This window comes from Calonectris borealis, chromosome 9 (genome assembly GCF_964195595.1).
Source record: "Calonectris borealis chromosome 9, bCalBor7.hap1.2, whole genome shotgun sequence".
Classification (NCBI taxonomy): Eukaryota; Metazoa; Chordata; class Aves; order Procellariiformes; family Procellariidae; genus Calonectris; species Calonectris borealis.
The window spans coordinates 2,946,936-2,963,286 of NC_134320.1; the positions used below are offsets into that span (position 1 = coordinate 2,946,936).

A 16,351-nucleotide genomic window follows, 5' to 3' on the forward strand; every position below is an offset into this window, starting at 1 on the left:
AACCTCAAAACCAAGGTAATTGTCAATCCACAATGTAGACAAGCTGCGTTACAAGCAGAGTAGGGCATTAAATAAGCTGTTCCTACCAGGGATTTCTCAAACAGGTTTTAGATACTGCAAGGATGAATGTGCTAAAATATTACATTCAAGAGTTTGCACTATAAAAACTGCATTCATTATGGGGAATGCAGCCATAATGAAGACAAGTTTTAATTAAAACTATGAATATATTCACATATATATATGTCTAATTGTATATTACTTCACACTAAACTAGATTAGCAATTCTGTTTTATGGAATTATTTTTAAACTACTTTTAAAACAAAATATAGGCGGAAGAAATCAGAATGCAAGACTTAAAGAACAATCTAAAAGATCGATAAGTATGAATCAAGAAAAAAAAGGGGAGCCACATATGTAGCAACACGAAGCAGCCACAAAGGCGTTTCCACTAGGGGATGACAGCCTGAGTCCTCACATCCAAGTAGGTTATTTCACCACCTTATAAATTTACTAACTGTGAAGCATTTTGGAAGGATTTAATGGCAATTCCAAAAAGAACCCAAGTGTCAACAGCTATTTAATCATGCAGCACAGCCAGCCAAAAATCAGGAAAATTTATCTTTTCTGTAAGAATGCATTCAAGCTTCCCTAGGCAGACAGTGAAAAACTGGTTCTTGATTCAAAAGCTTCTCAGGGATCCCTAGGCACTATGGACAAACACTCACTCCAAGCTGCCATTTATAATTTAAAAAAAAAAAAAAAAGAAAAAAGGAAGAATAAAGCTATTCAACTAATTACAAGATTTAGTACAGTAAAAATTTAACATCTTCAGTATAATTGAAAATGGGAAAGAATCATGCATAAGGCATGTGAGACGAGCAAACAGAGTCAAGTTGCTGGAGAGGCAGAGAATTTGAGAGACACCAATTTCCCATTCCACCACCATCTTCCAGGTAACTGTATTACCAATAAGAATAATTTGTGTTCTTGCAGGAACCACTAACATAGATTCCATGCCCGTACGATGCTGTATCAAACACGATATGCATGTGTTCAATTGCTTGTTATTAAACTATAATTCTTTTCTTATAATTTTTACACACTTAAATACATTTTAGCTTCTTGTCACAGTCACTATGAATTGTTTAGTTTTTTGAAAATATACGCTATTTGTGGATGACACAAGAACATATAAATACTAGTTATGCCAGCATTGGAAGTACTTTTGGAATAATTCATGCATTATTCATTTTCATAATTACAGATTAGTGATGTAAGTTTGTATTACTTGCTAAATGTTTCTAGAAAGGAACAGAATCTAGCCCAGCACAGAAACCAAAGCTAATGCTGGATCTAGAAATATTAGATATAAAATATATTTAACCTTCTTTTCAGCACAAACTGCAAAGTAGTGTCTATGCGGTGAATGGGAAAGACTTAGCAAACTATTTGCAACAAAATTCACAACCTATATTCCTACTCTTAGTAAAGAGGCCCCCCATGATGCAACTTTGTAAAGAGATTTGACAAAAGGAGATCAGGTAAGAAATTCACTGCTTCCTTTTAAAATTTTGGGTTGACAAGGCAGGCCCATAAAACTTAGGACAAACCATAGCAAACAGTGTCAGGAAATAGGTTTTACTAGTTGATTGTTTCAGAGAAACAATCATCAGAAGTGCCACTTTTGCATATATTTAATGCTAAACTACACTCAAGTATTTTGATTGAGGCCAAAAGTATTTAGGACCCTGAAACATAGAGTCTATAATGGATAATTGAGATATGTCAGGTGGAGACCAATATGCTCCTCAGGGTCTTGCTGGAGTGGTTGCCAGTTGCAACTCCTGGGTTCTCTCAGTCCATTTGATCACAAAATCCTTTAGGTTAATCAAGACCAAAACTGAAAGCATTTTAAGCTAACCTGGCTGATCTGCACTGAAATGGATGCTTAAATCCTAAAGCACCACCAGTGTTGAGGGAAAACACCCAAGGCAAGAGATGGAGATGATTCTCAGAGCAGTAGCTGCTTCAAGACTTCTTGGAAGCTCTGAAAGGATGCCTGACTACACTCTTATTGCATGTTTGCTTGCCTAATACAACCCTCCCACATCTCGATCTTAAGACAGAGAGAACTACAGATAACCTTCAGAAGAATATGTTATTACCTTCAGAAGAACATGCAAATTGGATACAAACAGGAAAAAAAAGACAAGATATTTCAGTCAATGGATTGGGGTAAGAGCTAGTTTATGAGAAAACTTTCTAACAAAGAGAGAAACGAGGGTCACTCACCTGCCTCTGCAGTCCTCTGAGATGGAATCTCAAATTCCCAGTCAAGAGACATGAAATGGTGCCGCTCTACAATAATATACCATTGCCCATTGGACCAAACTATGCCTGTCTCTTGGGCTGCTTGACTGTTTCTAAACATTTTGAAGGTGTAGTTATAAAGAGGACTGGTCAAAATGTCTTTGCTACTTCTTTCTATGACTCTCTCATCTCTGGAGCTGAATTAAGATCCCATAAGGGAAGAAGGGTAAGACAAATATAAGTGTGCACAGCCCACTTCCAAAAATACTGGTGAACGTTCACTGCATATCCCATTCCTGGGAGGGGTTGGTAAGCAGCACTCCCATTTCTAAGTAATTCTATACAGAGTGCTACTTAAATAGCTTTAGATTTCAATAATGTGTTACTAAGCTGATTATTCAACGTTCTTGCCAGACCGAGGAACTGTATTGTTTGAAGGCATGACTTGAATTTCAAGATGTAGCTCTACATACCTCTAAAACCAGTGTTTCTCAAAAACTTACCATACTAACACCTTTGCTTATATGAAGTATGATACATAGCTTTGTAGGAAAGCAAACAGTGTGTGTTTTTAAACAATATTAAGGTCAAACTCATTTAAGCACAAAGATGTAATTTTTTGCCTTTCTCTTTTTTTATCCTTGTAAGTGACAAATGGTCTTGTAATTTTTTCGTGTATGTTTTCCAACATACATAAAAACGTAATGCATTTTCTTGTTACCTAAGATGTGTGTTTAACTTCCTTAAGATAATATATTTAGGGGGAGGGAAAAGGATTTTTCTATGGTTTTGTTTGGATTTTCATTTCCCTGTGCTGACTGGTTTTTGCTCCTCTCAGTCTCTTCCCGCTTCCTCACCAGACTTCCGTCTAATATCCCCTCTGCCTTTTTTTCATGCAACACTCTTGTTTCCTAGAGTGGAACTCACATGCAACTTGTCATCATCATCCTATTTACTCAGCAGGAGGGAAAGGAGCACCTTGAAAGGAGAGAGAAGCATCTTCTCTGTAAAGACGGCATCTACATTTGGCAAGTTTTACCTTAATTATCAGTACTGCCAAAATAATATCTCAGGACAGGCTCACTGCATTGCATAAATTCACAAAACCACCATGTACATCAGTCTGAGGATCACCATTCAGGTCTGCCAAGAGTTTAAACTGTAATAGTTCTGTTTTGCTGGGCATTCACGCCTGGAGGAAAAGCTCTCGGAGCACTCTAAACAAAAAGATATTATGAAGTAGGACTCAGATAAGGATTTTCTGAATCTTACCCTCTGAAAGGGAAAGGTGTCCAGGCACACACTGCCAAGTCAAAAGCAGGTAGGTAGCAATAACAAAATTTTGACATCTCAGCTAACTTGAGAGCGATGGGCATTTTGCACATACTTGTTACATCTGAGAAGCTATGTGGCAACAATCTCAGAATCAAAGTAATCTCTGATATGCAGATACAACTGAAATGAAGAAACAGGCCTCCCCTCCCTTTTTTCTTAACATATATGTATCCTGCAAGCAATTTTCAGTTTGTTTAACTTCAGACTAAACAAAAAGGTTACTTTTAAGATCCCTGACCTACCAGTATATAGCATCTCACTACTACATACCAAACGTATTAGACTCATAGAGACACAAAACCGGTTGAGATTAGGACCTCTGAACATCACCAATTCCAAGCCCCTACACATGCCTTGCGCAATCAATTTTTGAGTATTTCCAAGGACAGATATTCTACAGCCCCTCTGGACAACCTGTTCCAGAGTTTGATTCCCCTCACGGCCCTGCAGTCCTATTTACCACAGTCACCACCTCCGCCCGTTTTATACTCGCCAACATGAGCTCAGCAACTTGACTCTAACTGAATTTGCGCTTACGTCTCCCCTTTGATCCTCACTCTCAGTTTGAGAGATGATTAAAAAAATAATCAATGGACAACTAAGTATGTCATAAAGCAACACAAAAATAGTCAGAAAAAGTGATTCAGGAAAGAGATAAGGATATATCCAATGAGGTAGGTACATCTCCTGCATATTCATTACGAATATCTCAATTTTTGACCAAATCTACTGTTAACACTAGACTAACATTATACCTAGAAAATTGTTTAGCTATTTCTGCAATTTTATTTTTTTTTATATGTGAGAAGTGAGCATTGAAATCTTCCAATAAATTGGAAGCCAATCTACAGAAAGAAGATGTAACCTCACTGCAACCCTAGCTTACTAGTAGGAAGACAGCTACATTCTGAACAAAACAGTTTGGGGGGGCTTTTTGTTTAGATCAAGGACTTGCTATTTAAGTTTTAAAGGTCACTAAGCATGAATCACTGTGGCAGAGTCTGAATCATATTATGGAAAGGGATTTCTTCTCTGGGAATAATTAAAGTAACATTCTTTTGAAATCATTACCACTTGTGCATGGGCTAAGGACTGTAAAATGATGTCAAGTTTATAAATCATTCAAACTATGTGAGAGAAGGAATGCTTAAGAAACATTATGGAAGCAGACAATAATTTGAAATCCTTTCCTTTATTCTGCCCCCCAGCCCTGGTTTTGTCTTCAATTAGTTGGTTTTAATACAGGTATTTTTCCCCCTCTATGTTCTTGCACAGATGTGACTGCAGAAAGTTGAATCTATGTTCTCTGTTGTTTAGAGATTACTCATATTTGGGCATACGTTGTAACAGACCCTCTGAGGAGCTTCACAGAAGTTAAGGAAGCCAGAGAGATGATGATTCCTCACAAAAGTGGCTCTTGGGGGCAGACTGGGAAGCAGTTACTTTTTGCGACCCTCTCTAAACAGTGGCAGAAGTAGTGCCAAGTGCCACCCACCCTGCTCAGAGCACACCACTACTTGACTGATTTCAGCAAATTCTTCAGTGGTCTAACAGTGTCAGCCTGGGCATCTTTTTTCAGGGCACAGATAAGCAGAGTTTATTTATTTGGCCTCTCCTTCGTTACAGCAATATCAACAAAATCAGGCTTTTACTAATGGTGGCAGAAGGCATATAAAGAAACTAGGATTACAAAAGGAGGATTTAAAAAGAAAGAAAAGAAAAGGAAACAGCATGCAGGCCATCAAAAGTATTTTTGCAACCCCACACAAGAACATGACCTACTAGGAAAATATCTTGTTTGATAAAATACACTAAATTCTGAAGGGGGAAAAAATGGAAAAACTCTTTGCATTTTATTTCTTTAACTTTACTACCTACACACCATAAAAATAACAAAATAGTGTGAGTGCTATGCTGAGCTAATATCCTAATTTACCTGGTGATTCTGTATACCCATCCTGTTGCCATGTAGCTCAAGGCTTACTGACCAATTCCATTTCCTCTCAGACCTTTCAGACCCCCTCAGTTCACCATCCCTCCTTCACGACTTCCTCAGGAGGGAAGAAACAAATTGATAGCAAATGAAGTTGTCTCACAGGTGTGTGGGACAGAATAAGGATACAAGGTCTGAAGAAAAAGAGAAGTGTGACATACGCATGCAGGAAAAGAGGTTCTTCTGTGAGCAATTGCTATACTTAGATCCCCTGTCTTCTTAAGAGACCCCTTTTTGCTACTACCTCTGATCTCTTTGGAGAGATGCTCCCAGTACTGCGATGAACTTTCTTTCAAGTATCACGCTTGGGTGCTGAAGAGACATGCTCCAATTCCACTGTGCTGTTCACACTCACGTATTTCTTAGGACAGGCCCCTTCCAGGTTTCCTGCACGGTTTTCTCCATAATTACAATAATCCCTCTGCCCACCTGAACTATGGGTTCCTCTTCACCTTCTAACCCTCTTCTCATACACCCTTTCTTGTTTTCTGCCATTTGTCTAAAAGATTTCATAAGTGGTAAAGTTTTAAACCAGAACTTAAATCTGAAAGGTTAATTGCATAGTTTAGTATCCTTGAATTTTATCTTTTGACTTCGATAAGTCAATTAACATTTAAAGAGCTGGTTTCACCAAGATGCTGCAGATGAGCCGAGGTATCTCGTGATGCAAAACAACCCTAAATCTATTTTAAAAGACTACTGCTCTCTGACAAACCATACTCCAAAATAGCATGCACCAGTCCAAATCTACCAGTTTGTGCAATTCTAAAGTAAATAGAAGTGCATGCATGTGCACATTCGCCCATGCACATGAATATATATATATATAACCTGTTGTGGTTCTGTATGCACAAGACATAGCATATGAACTATTAAAAAAACCTTTGTGATGTGCTAACACCACAATAACTTTTTAATGTTCTTGGTACAAACATCCACCGCAATTAACAAACAAAAAATACACGTTGACTGGAATTAAGGCTTTTGATTGACCTTTTGTAACTTAAGGAGGAAAAAGCCTAAAACAAAGTTGAAGTTGTGGCTAAAGCACATATGGTGGAAACATCAGAAATTTGCTTTTTGTACTCAAGACATACAAAAGGAAATGCAGAGTAGAGGTACCCCACAACCAAAACTGCCCTCTTATGATATGCAGTGATCATTTGACTATTCTTAAGATATGTCATGTCTGGGCTCCCACCTTGGACAACTTTTCTTTTTAAAAGACAAAGATTCAAATTCCATGTTTCCCACAACTCCTTAAAATTGTTTTACTGAATTAAAATAAAGTTGTGTGGACAGCTCTATTGTGTAATTAAAAGGGGTTACACTTAGATTTTCTTCTGTAACTTCAGTGTTATGCTTTTGTGGCATCTAAAATATTACATCAGAAGAAAAACCAACACCGAAACTGCCCTTGACATTATTTATGATTATACTTTGTTAGCAGGGCCTATGGTAGCATGCATTTTCTTACCGGTATCTATGAACAAATATACCCTTAAAAATAGAGTTCATCATATTTTCGATTTCATCTTGGTTTTCTTGTAGCTGAAAAAAAAACAAAACAAAAATAAATAAAAGATCACTGCTTATTGTAATTTGATATTCTACAGTTCGTTATTGGGAAACATTAGAAGACCATGGAAGAGCACTTAATTAAAGGTATTAGTAGATTCACCATTTTCTACTTTTCCAGCACATGCCTATATTGTGTCCATATACATATATATACACACATATATATATATGCAATGCCTTAATGGAAGAAAGTTAACATTCTCTACAAACATCAATTAATTTAGTTTCAAATTAGTCCTTTGAAGTGGTCATCACCATTTTTTTGCTGCTGAAATTTAGAACAAGTAGAGACTATGTGTTCAGTAGTGTCAGCAGTCCTGTAGTCATAGTTAAACAGATAGAACTGTGAGTGAATGACAGCTGCAGAAATGAAGTTGGTTACAGATCAGGAATCCCCTCTGAAAAATTCAAAGTTCTATTTAAGGAAAGTACTTAAAGATGTTCTCAATCTTAAGTATGACTGTCTGTTGCTTTAACTTCAGCGTCCATGAAAACTGAGTTTCTGAACCAGGAAGCTCTCCAGAACCAGAGCATGGGTGCTTAACATTGGAGCACACCTGACATCCAGCCCTTAGATTGCAAAAAAACAAACCAAACCCAAACAAAACCCAAATCCAAATGAAAAAGGTGTTATGAGTGTGTCTTTATAAATATGAGTGGTTTTTTAAAAGAATTAATATTTCCTATTTCTGTAATATGAGCACATTTTGTAAATACTATGGAAAGCTTACTACGTGTCAATGAGTATGTTACCACATCCTAAAGGAACATCTTGGAATCAATTAAAGCATTCTCATACTGTCAGCTTTTGTACTAAACTAAATAAGTATGACTTAATTACACTAAAATGCAGTTTTGTTAAATAAGATGATGCCAATTTTATACAATTAGCTTTTGAAGCAGAACTGCTACTGCACTCAAAGCCATCATTCTTCCATCAAGGTGTTTCTTAATGTCAAAATGACAAAGCAGAATACCACAACATGTGTGAATGTAAATTTTTCCACATCTTCAGTATGAAAACCACAACAGAGCCTTGCTAGTACAGAGTGCATATATGCATAAAATAATAAAACCTGTATAATTATGGACATATATATTTAACAGATAAAACATCTTAAAGCCAGAGGCAGAATTATGATCGGCTGTTTTGACTTCCTGCATAGCATGAGCTCATAAACACTTTCACCTAGGGGTTTGTATTTTTCAAGCCATGTTTATAAATATTTCTACAGTATCTTCCAGATAAGATCTAAAGTAGCTTGCAAAATTCAGTAAATGAAGTCTCCCAGTTTCCTAAAATGTAAGGAGATGCTGTCTCCATTTTGCATATGGGGAAACCAAGGCGTTGAGGGTTCTTGACTAAATTGTCAAACACCTGCCAAAGAAATTAATTTCATAGTAAAAGGGATTATGTACGAAGAGAAAAGTTGGGTGCACACCAGCTCTGCGTATACCGAAGGGCTGGTACACAAAACAAGCATATTTAGACATGGCTTCTGGGAGAAGCACGATTTTCAGCATCAGCTCAACCCAAATATGCACAGACTAAATGCTTGTTCCAGAATACATAAGCCAAAACAGAGCGTGAATTTCTAAGCACTCCTCAGTTGCTTGACTTCACAGGCTACAGGCAGGCAAATATCCACAGAAACATGGGGCTAGAGACAATCTAGCACAGGCTGCGGAGGAAAATGAGGATAGGAATGAACCAAGAAGCCCCAGGAGGCCTTCTGAAAGGGAAAGGGGAAGCTCCCAGAGAACTTTGGGTATGAATCGTTAATATAGAAACACACCGCAGAAGAGAGTTAGGAGAGTCGGAACTTTATGAGCCATGAGAAGGTTAAGATACTGAAGAAAAGTGTACTTTGACATTTCTTTGAGTGCAAGATGGAGCAGCACCATACAAGACTAAGCAGCATAGACGAGGGGACAGCATGGATGGCTTCCTCCCTCTTTTTCTGCACAGAATTTACAGCTCACTATAAACATGGTTAGTTATCAGCTATATAAGTGATACAGGGATCCAGGTGAGATCTTCTTCTACACCTGGCAGAGCTGGTGTAGAAGCAGAATCAGAGATTCAGTAGGTCCATGCGAGACCCCTTTTACTTTTGTGTGCTAACATTTAAACGATATAATTCTCAAATGTACTTTAGATTAAATTGTAATGAATTAGTAATGAATTAACAATTCTTTGAAAAATATGAATTTTCTCCAAAACTGTAATTGCTTTTTACACTTCCAGCTTTTCTAGACCACACACTTGAATTTGAGTGCTCAACTTCAGGCATCTTGAGAGAGCATTTGTGTCTCGGGATTCCTGCTCTTACCAATGCAAAAGTGATTTAACACTGCCCCCCCTTAAACCTAAGTAAAAATAAGGGAAACATTCTCTCGTTGACTCTGCGAGCATTTTGAGAAGCTCAAAAAGACATGTATGACAAGCACAGAATTTGAATTACTACTGGCAGCAACTGAAACACAACTTCCTCTATTTTGTGGCAGATAGTTACATAAATCATCTGTATGTATTTGCAACTAAACTTCAGTTGCAAATCTCACTGACGAATAGACCTTCATGCACATTAGGCATGTAGAAGATGACATGAGCATGAAACACTTCAGAGAGAGTGTTCCATCTCTTCTACTTCAGATTAATTTGCCACACTTAGCTTGCGAACTGTCCCTATATAACTTCATGAAGATAAACACATGCCTGTGTATGTGCTTATGAGGGTTTATTATGATGGCACTACATCAGAAGAATCAACTAAGTGCCAGCACAGAATACTATTGTAAATTCAGCTTATTTAAACACAGGAAATATACAGCATTATGTTAGGAATTCTTACATAGAGCCATTATGCCACCTAATCCTAATAAATCTCTTCTGTACAGGGCCCTCTGCTATGCTCAACACCACGTACCTGAAGCCATACTCAATCACCACCTCTCATCTCTGGCTTACTCCTCTGCAACATTTTGATTAGTTATAGTGAGTAGTGATATGAGAGCGCCTGAACATACATATCAAAAGTTAAGGTTTGCCAAATGCTCATTCTTCTTTCAGGGTTTCACAGCCCTGTGCTAGCTTGGGCATCACTGCTTCAAAATCTCCCCAGAGCAATTATATACTGCATCTCCAAAAGACATTGAAAAGAAGAGCTGAAGGAATGTGTACAGAGGACGTCCATAGACACAGAGATACTAAACCAAGTTAATCAATGTAATTAGCAACTTTGTCCTTCTCTGGAAATTCAAAGCAACAATCAACAAATTCAGAATAGAAACTGTGCTCCAGCTATTTTGAGAAAGCAAGTCCGCTTTTTAAAATGCTTTAAGGCTGACATTGAATTTAATATTTAATTTAAAATATTTCCCTTGCAGTTTGGGCAGGAGAGATTGTTCTTGCTTTGTACCTTAATGCATGATTTTTAAGAATTATGAACGCCAAATAAAATTGTGTTACGGATTGTAGGGGTAAAATAAAAATAGAAATACATAATTGTAATTATCCCCAGACAAAGACTATAAAGTCAAGCAATTTTGAGTCAAAGTTATACCTAAAAGAATCCAAGGTGCATACAGGTAAAGCACCCAGACATCCTTAATTTGCCACGGAGTAAAACAGTGGTGGAGGAAATATATAAAAACTAATATATTAAAAATAATAAATTTAAATCTAAGTCATATATACTTCAATTTTTCAATCAATATTTTGAGTTTTACATGGCATCTTTACAGATTATGGCTGTTTGGGTGTATTTGTATTCATTTTCCACTTGTCATCTTTACACTTCTTTTAAGTACAACTCTAAAACTGAATTTCCTGGGATATAATACTTTATTTAGGGATGATTACAGCAACCTTCTAATGATTTTGCTCACCTAATGCCAGACTGGTACTTACTAAAAGCGACTTTAATGTCTCCCTAGCTTCTTCTCCCTGAGACCAGGTGCTATAGCCCCCACTCCAGTGTTTCTTGAAAGTAGCTACAAAAAGAAGTACTAATGAGACACTCTGTAATAATTGCAGTGAGCAAAGGGAGAAATGGGTAGTGCAGTGAGGGACTACATGTGACCCTCTTCTCAAAATCTTTTTGCATAACCAAAACAGTTACTACTTACAACTCGAGACTAATTTTCTTCCTGCCTGGTCATATACACAAGCCTGAGAACAGAAATTATCCTGTGCGTGCAGAACAGCACACAAACTCAACTGAATATGTTAATACAAAATTTAAAAATGTAGCCCAAGTAATATGCTTGAGATCACACAAACACAACTGCAGAACTAATCTCGTTTCCCACTATGGTTTTCAAGCCACAAACCACCCTGGACTTTCTGTTGGAGGGAATGCACATGAACCAGGAAAAAAAATTAATCTTTGCACTTGCCTCTTTTCTTTTCTGAAGCAGCAGCTCCAATCTTTCATTAGCTCTTTTGCCAATCATTTTGTTTCTCTCAGCTTCGTACTGCCTCTGTGTATTGTCCTGATGAATGCTCAGGTTTAAGGCAACATTCACAAGAGCAGTCATAAGCTTCATAGCTGCAAAGGCAGAAGACAGAATGTGACTCTTTATCTGTAGTCAGAGTTAAAAAATATTGCCTCAGCAGAGCCACACTCACAGAAAATAACCAACTCGACCCTGACACAAAGCCATCCGGAAAGGCACTTCCCACCCAAGCAATACTTGGCTCATCTAAAGATCAGAAAAGAGAGTATATATACCACACTGAGCTCCAGGCAATGTTCTTTGCCATCTTCTCCAGAAAATTATGCAAGTTCTGAGTGCACAAGGTCAGTGAGCAAGCATGTGAATCTGCAGGATCAGTGTACATCACAAAGCCAGTTACTGTGGAGTTACATATATTTCTCTACCAAGAATCATTAAGTACCATTATAGATGCCTCCATACTAAGGGTAACTCTTAACCAATAGCCACTGAGGATTACTCAGTTTACAAAGGACCACAGCACCGTTTCTCTGAAAGTAAGTCTAACGTTGCTCCGAAGTCAAGCGTACAGTTGTATAAAAATACGATTAGAACTTTATGTACCCCTTTATATGCATTTTCACACATGCTGGATATAAAATTGTTCATGTACATTTTTCTGTCATAATTTATGTTTACAAAACCATTAATAAGGGTCTTTCCCATGTTCTGTGTGGTTACATGGCATATCACAAACTATCACATCTTCCCTGGCTAAATATGCAGCATTGTCTTCAAGGTAGAAAAGCAACTATACCAATGGAGAAGTGAAGCTGCTCTTACGGTACTCTTGTCTTATCTTGCTATTGCTCAAAGCTGGTAACTCTAGAAGCACCCACGTGTACATCTTGCCTTAGTTTCTTGCTGTAGTGCATCATTTCTCATTCAAATTGGCTAGCACAGAGGAAAATTGAAAACAAAGACCACAAAAACACTCCTTCATGAATAAATGAAATTCTACAAGTAGATTTTCATAATCTTTATCAAGACTGAGCTCCATGGCATCATGCTGACCTCTGCTCTGCAGGATAACAACATAATTAGATGTGCAAAAACTAGCTTGAAGGAAATTTGCAGAATCAAAACAAAGCTCTTGTGTGTGTTAAAATAAATAAATAAACGGCACATATTATCACTGGAAAATGATCTTCAGCAGCTCCTATTCCTAACGTAAGCGCTAGACACAGGTACATCTAATGTAAGAAGCCAGCAGTGGCTTAAATAACGGAAGCTAGTTGTGATGAACCTTAGCCTTCACATTTGCTTATCCTTGCTTGAAGTTTCTAGCTACATAATCTATTCCAAATGACAGCAACTGTTTCTTCCACACAGCACAGGTCTTGGGTAACGCCTCTGCTGTACGGTGCTGTTTCCTGTCTTTTCAATCAAACCTCTCAAACATCTGTCCCACACAAAGATGAACAAATCAAAATAAGAGACCAGACTGCATACCTGATTATCCTCACTCCATGATTTATCTCCTATAAAACAATCAATGACAATCTAAGCAAATAGCAAATCAAATACACCTGGAATTGAAGACAGTCAATATCAGCTAGAAAGGAATACAGTTTCCATCTCAGTTTAAATAGCAGGCACATATTTCCAGCAGGTTATCTGCAGCTCAAATAGCTTTCACCTTTGAATACTGAATTTGTAGAGGCAAACTCCAAACCTGGAAACTTACGCCTGCATAATTCATGTTTTTACCATCCTGTTACTGAGTAAGGTGAAGAATGCAAGGGGATAGGTTTCCAAAAGAGTTCAGCCACTGTGAGTTGAAGGTTTTGGTTTTTAATTTAAAAATCAAACTCCAATCAAATCTGGAGTTGTTTTTTCAATAACATTGGAAATCTGCCTCTTACTTAGATTCATAGCAAGACTTGAAATTTTAAACAAATTCTGATTTAATTTGTTGGACACTGGGTATTACACTTGGAAGCTTGAACAAAATTGCAAGAGGCTGATTGTGGAAAGACTAAATCAGGAACTAATATTGGCAGTAGAAATATTCAAGTTATGACAAATGTTTCCTATAAAGGCTTCAAATATTTGGCACGATCTCTGAACAGTCTAGGGAGAAGAATCTTCCAATAAGATGTATTTCAGCGCATGAGATGACCAGAAAGCTATCACCTGACGTAACCAGCTTTAGACACCTACATCCAAGCTAGCCACCCTAGTATTGCTTTGTCATTGGAGAAAAATAGTTACTTCTAGAGAGCAATTCATCCATCTTATGCGAGATATCTTATATAGGTCTGATGAAATACACTCTAGAAAAGCTTATTTCTACCTAATGATATATCCTGTGCTTTCCTTAGATGTAGCCACCTATGTTGAAAGGTGCTGCGTGGCTGGAGGTGGAAGACAGTGAGACCTACAACTATGGCCCGGTGCTCCCAAACCTAACGCTTCTCAAGAGTGAAGGCACAGATTTTATTTTACGGTGGACTGAAATTCTTTGATAATACAATTTTCTTGACACTTATTTAGAATAAATTTGTACTCTAAAATACAAAATTGTGAAGACATTCTATGCAACAAAGGAACAACTAGTAACAAAATACATGACATAAGCATGCCACTTTTGATTCACAGGATTCACCGGAGGCCCCTGGGTATGACATGAATCTCTGAGATTAAGTGCCTCAGCATACTCCTTTCCAAACAAAAAAGCGTATTTCAAGTATAGTTATACGATATATGGTACTTGTATTTGATCAAGCTTTCCAGAGTTCTCAGTGCTGGTCAAACTCCACCTCAATCAAAATTAGGAGTAGTTCTCGAACTGGATAAATAGTAGCAACTCCTTTGAAAAAACTCTTCTCTGCGCTAGCTTACTTACCAGCTAATGTACTGGTGTGCCTGAAAGCCCGGACCTGGGAATCTGACAAACCAGTCAGAAGAGAGATCACCGTGTCCATCATGTATTCATCATAAATGATGCTATACTGACACTGTCGAATGAGCACTCCAATGAACTCGCAGAAGTTGGATCGAAACTTCTTCCACTGTGGCCCAGGCATGGTAAGTGGATAATCACCACTGTCCTGAAGAACAATAAAATGAAAATATTAAGTATTAGAAGTCTCCCCATTTAATTTATTTTAATGTTGTTGTAGCCATCATGGTCTAAGTTTCTAAGCTAATTCAAGCCAATGGAGAATAACAAATAAAAACAACACATTACTCCTCAATAAACAAAGAAGCTTGTTGGCATAAAACCACTTTTTCAGAGACTTCATTACAACTGTTCTAGACTTGCAATATTAGCTCTGTATAGTCCAAAATATGCATCAAGACTCAATTCTTTTCCTTGTGTCCAGGGTTAGGAAGTGGGGGATAAAGGATGAGAAAAGAATATTTCAAAGTATTTAAGGTCAAAACCCAAAGAAAGGCTTATGTGATTGAAGGTTTCTGTCATTCTCCATCCCCACTTCAGCTCCATGTTAATATTCTAATCAACTGACTGCCCCTCCCCACGAACTTCGCTTTACTCAAGTTTACAACTGAGATCTTATCAGAAAGTACATACTGCCTTTTTTTGATCTTATAAACTTACCCTTTTTCTAGTGGTAAAACCTGCCTTCTGATAGAAGTAATGGAAATTTTACTACAGATTCAAATACCCCAGACAGTTTCATACATCTCATCTTCCAAAGATTATTGTAAGATTGGAGTAGGCATGTAAATACTCAGTTAATTTAAGTTTAACTCCTCTCCAAGTCTGCTCTTACTATTCTCACTTCAAGCGATATTGCATTTCAGTGAGACTGCCCCCCCATAATTAGAAAATGCTTTTTTTCCCTTCAGTGAAAAAGACTAAACATAATCTCCCTGGTCACCTGATTTGTAAGCCAATTCCAGGTTATCCAAAACATCAAGGCCATAATGCTCCATCCCGAATCTCTCCCGCAAGATAAGAAGTCAGCAGTATCAAAGTTAAATCCACTTGTACATATTTATTCTGTGTTTTTGTGAAGAACAAGCACTCCTGTTCTCTCAGGACTTGTTTTATTGCCCAGACTGAACCATGTAAAGCCAGTAACGTAAGCACAGAGGAGCTGTAATCAAATAACCTTTTACCTAAACTTCACAAACGATATTACCCTGCAGCAAAAATCCCTGTCTATCAAATTTAACCAAATCACACACACTTCAATCGTACTAAAATAATGATTACAATTGCAAAGACAAATGCTCAAATGTTAGAAAACGACAAAATTATAAAACAATCTTAATGACCTTACTGTCTCATTCATTGCAATGCTGAATGACATTATCTTAATGAGCAATATTTTTACTTCTAACTTTGAATGTCCAATTTGAGAGAAACAGGAGCTTTGGTTTAAAAAAACAATTCACGGGGTTATAAAGCTTCTGGCATAAAGATATCTCCTAGCATGTTCAATTGCTGCTATGAGTCCTCAGAACTTCTGTAAATCAGACCAAAGCGTAGTGTAGTAGAAACCCAGAAGAACACAGTCTAAAATATTTAGCAGTATCATTAGCTGTGCAATGTGTTTCCAAGTGTTTTTTGTCTGTTTATGCCTGATGCTCTTGCTACTGAATTTCAGCAAGGTACGGTGGCTTGCCATGTAAATACAAGCCCTACATTAGTCTCA

General features: G+C 37.5%; 1 protein-coding gene across 3 annotated transcripts in view; it reads right to left on the minus strand.

Moving 5' to 3' along the window:
* STAG1 (STAG1 cohesin complex component) overlaps positions 1-16,351 on the minus strand; it is a 205,713-nt gene that overhangs the window by 74,216 nt on the left and 115,146 nt on the right. For all 3 annotated transcript variants that reach the window (XM_075157939.1, XM_075157937.1, XM_075157938.1), the window contains exons 7-9: positions 14,572-14,776; positions 11,625-11,776; positions 7,120-7,193 (exon numbers count right to left, since the gene is read on the minus strand). In XM_075157939.1, the coding sequence (XP_075014040.1) occupies positions 7,120-7,193; positions 11,625-11,776; positions 14,572-14,776 (431 nt within the window). The remainder of the gene's footprint in view (positions 1-7,119; positions 7,194-11,624; positions 11,777-14,571; positions 14,777-16,351) is intronic.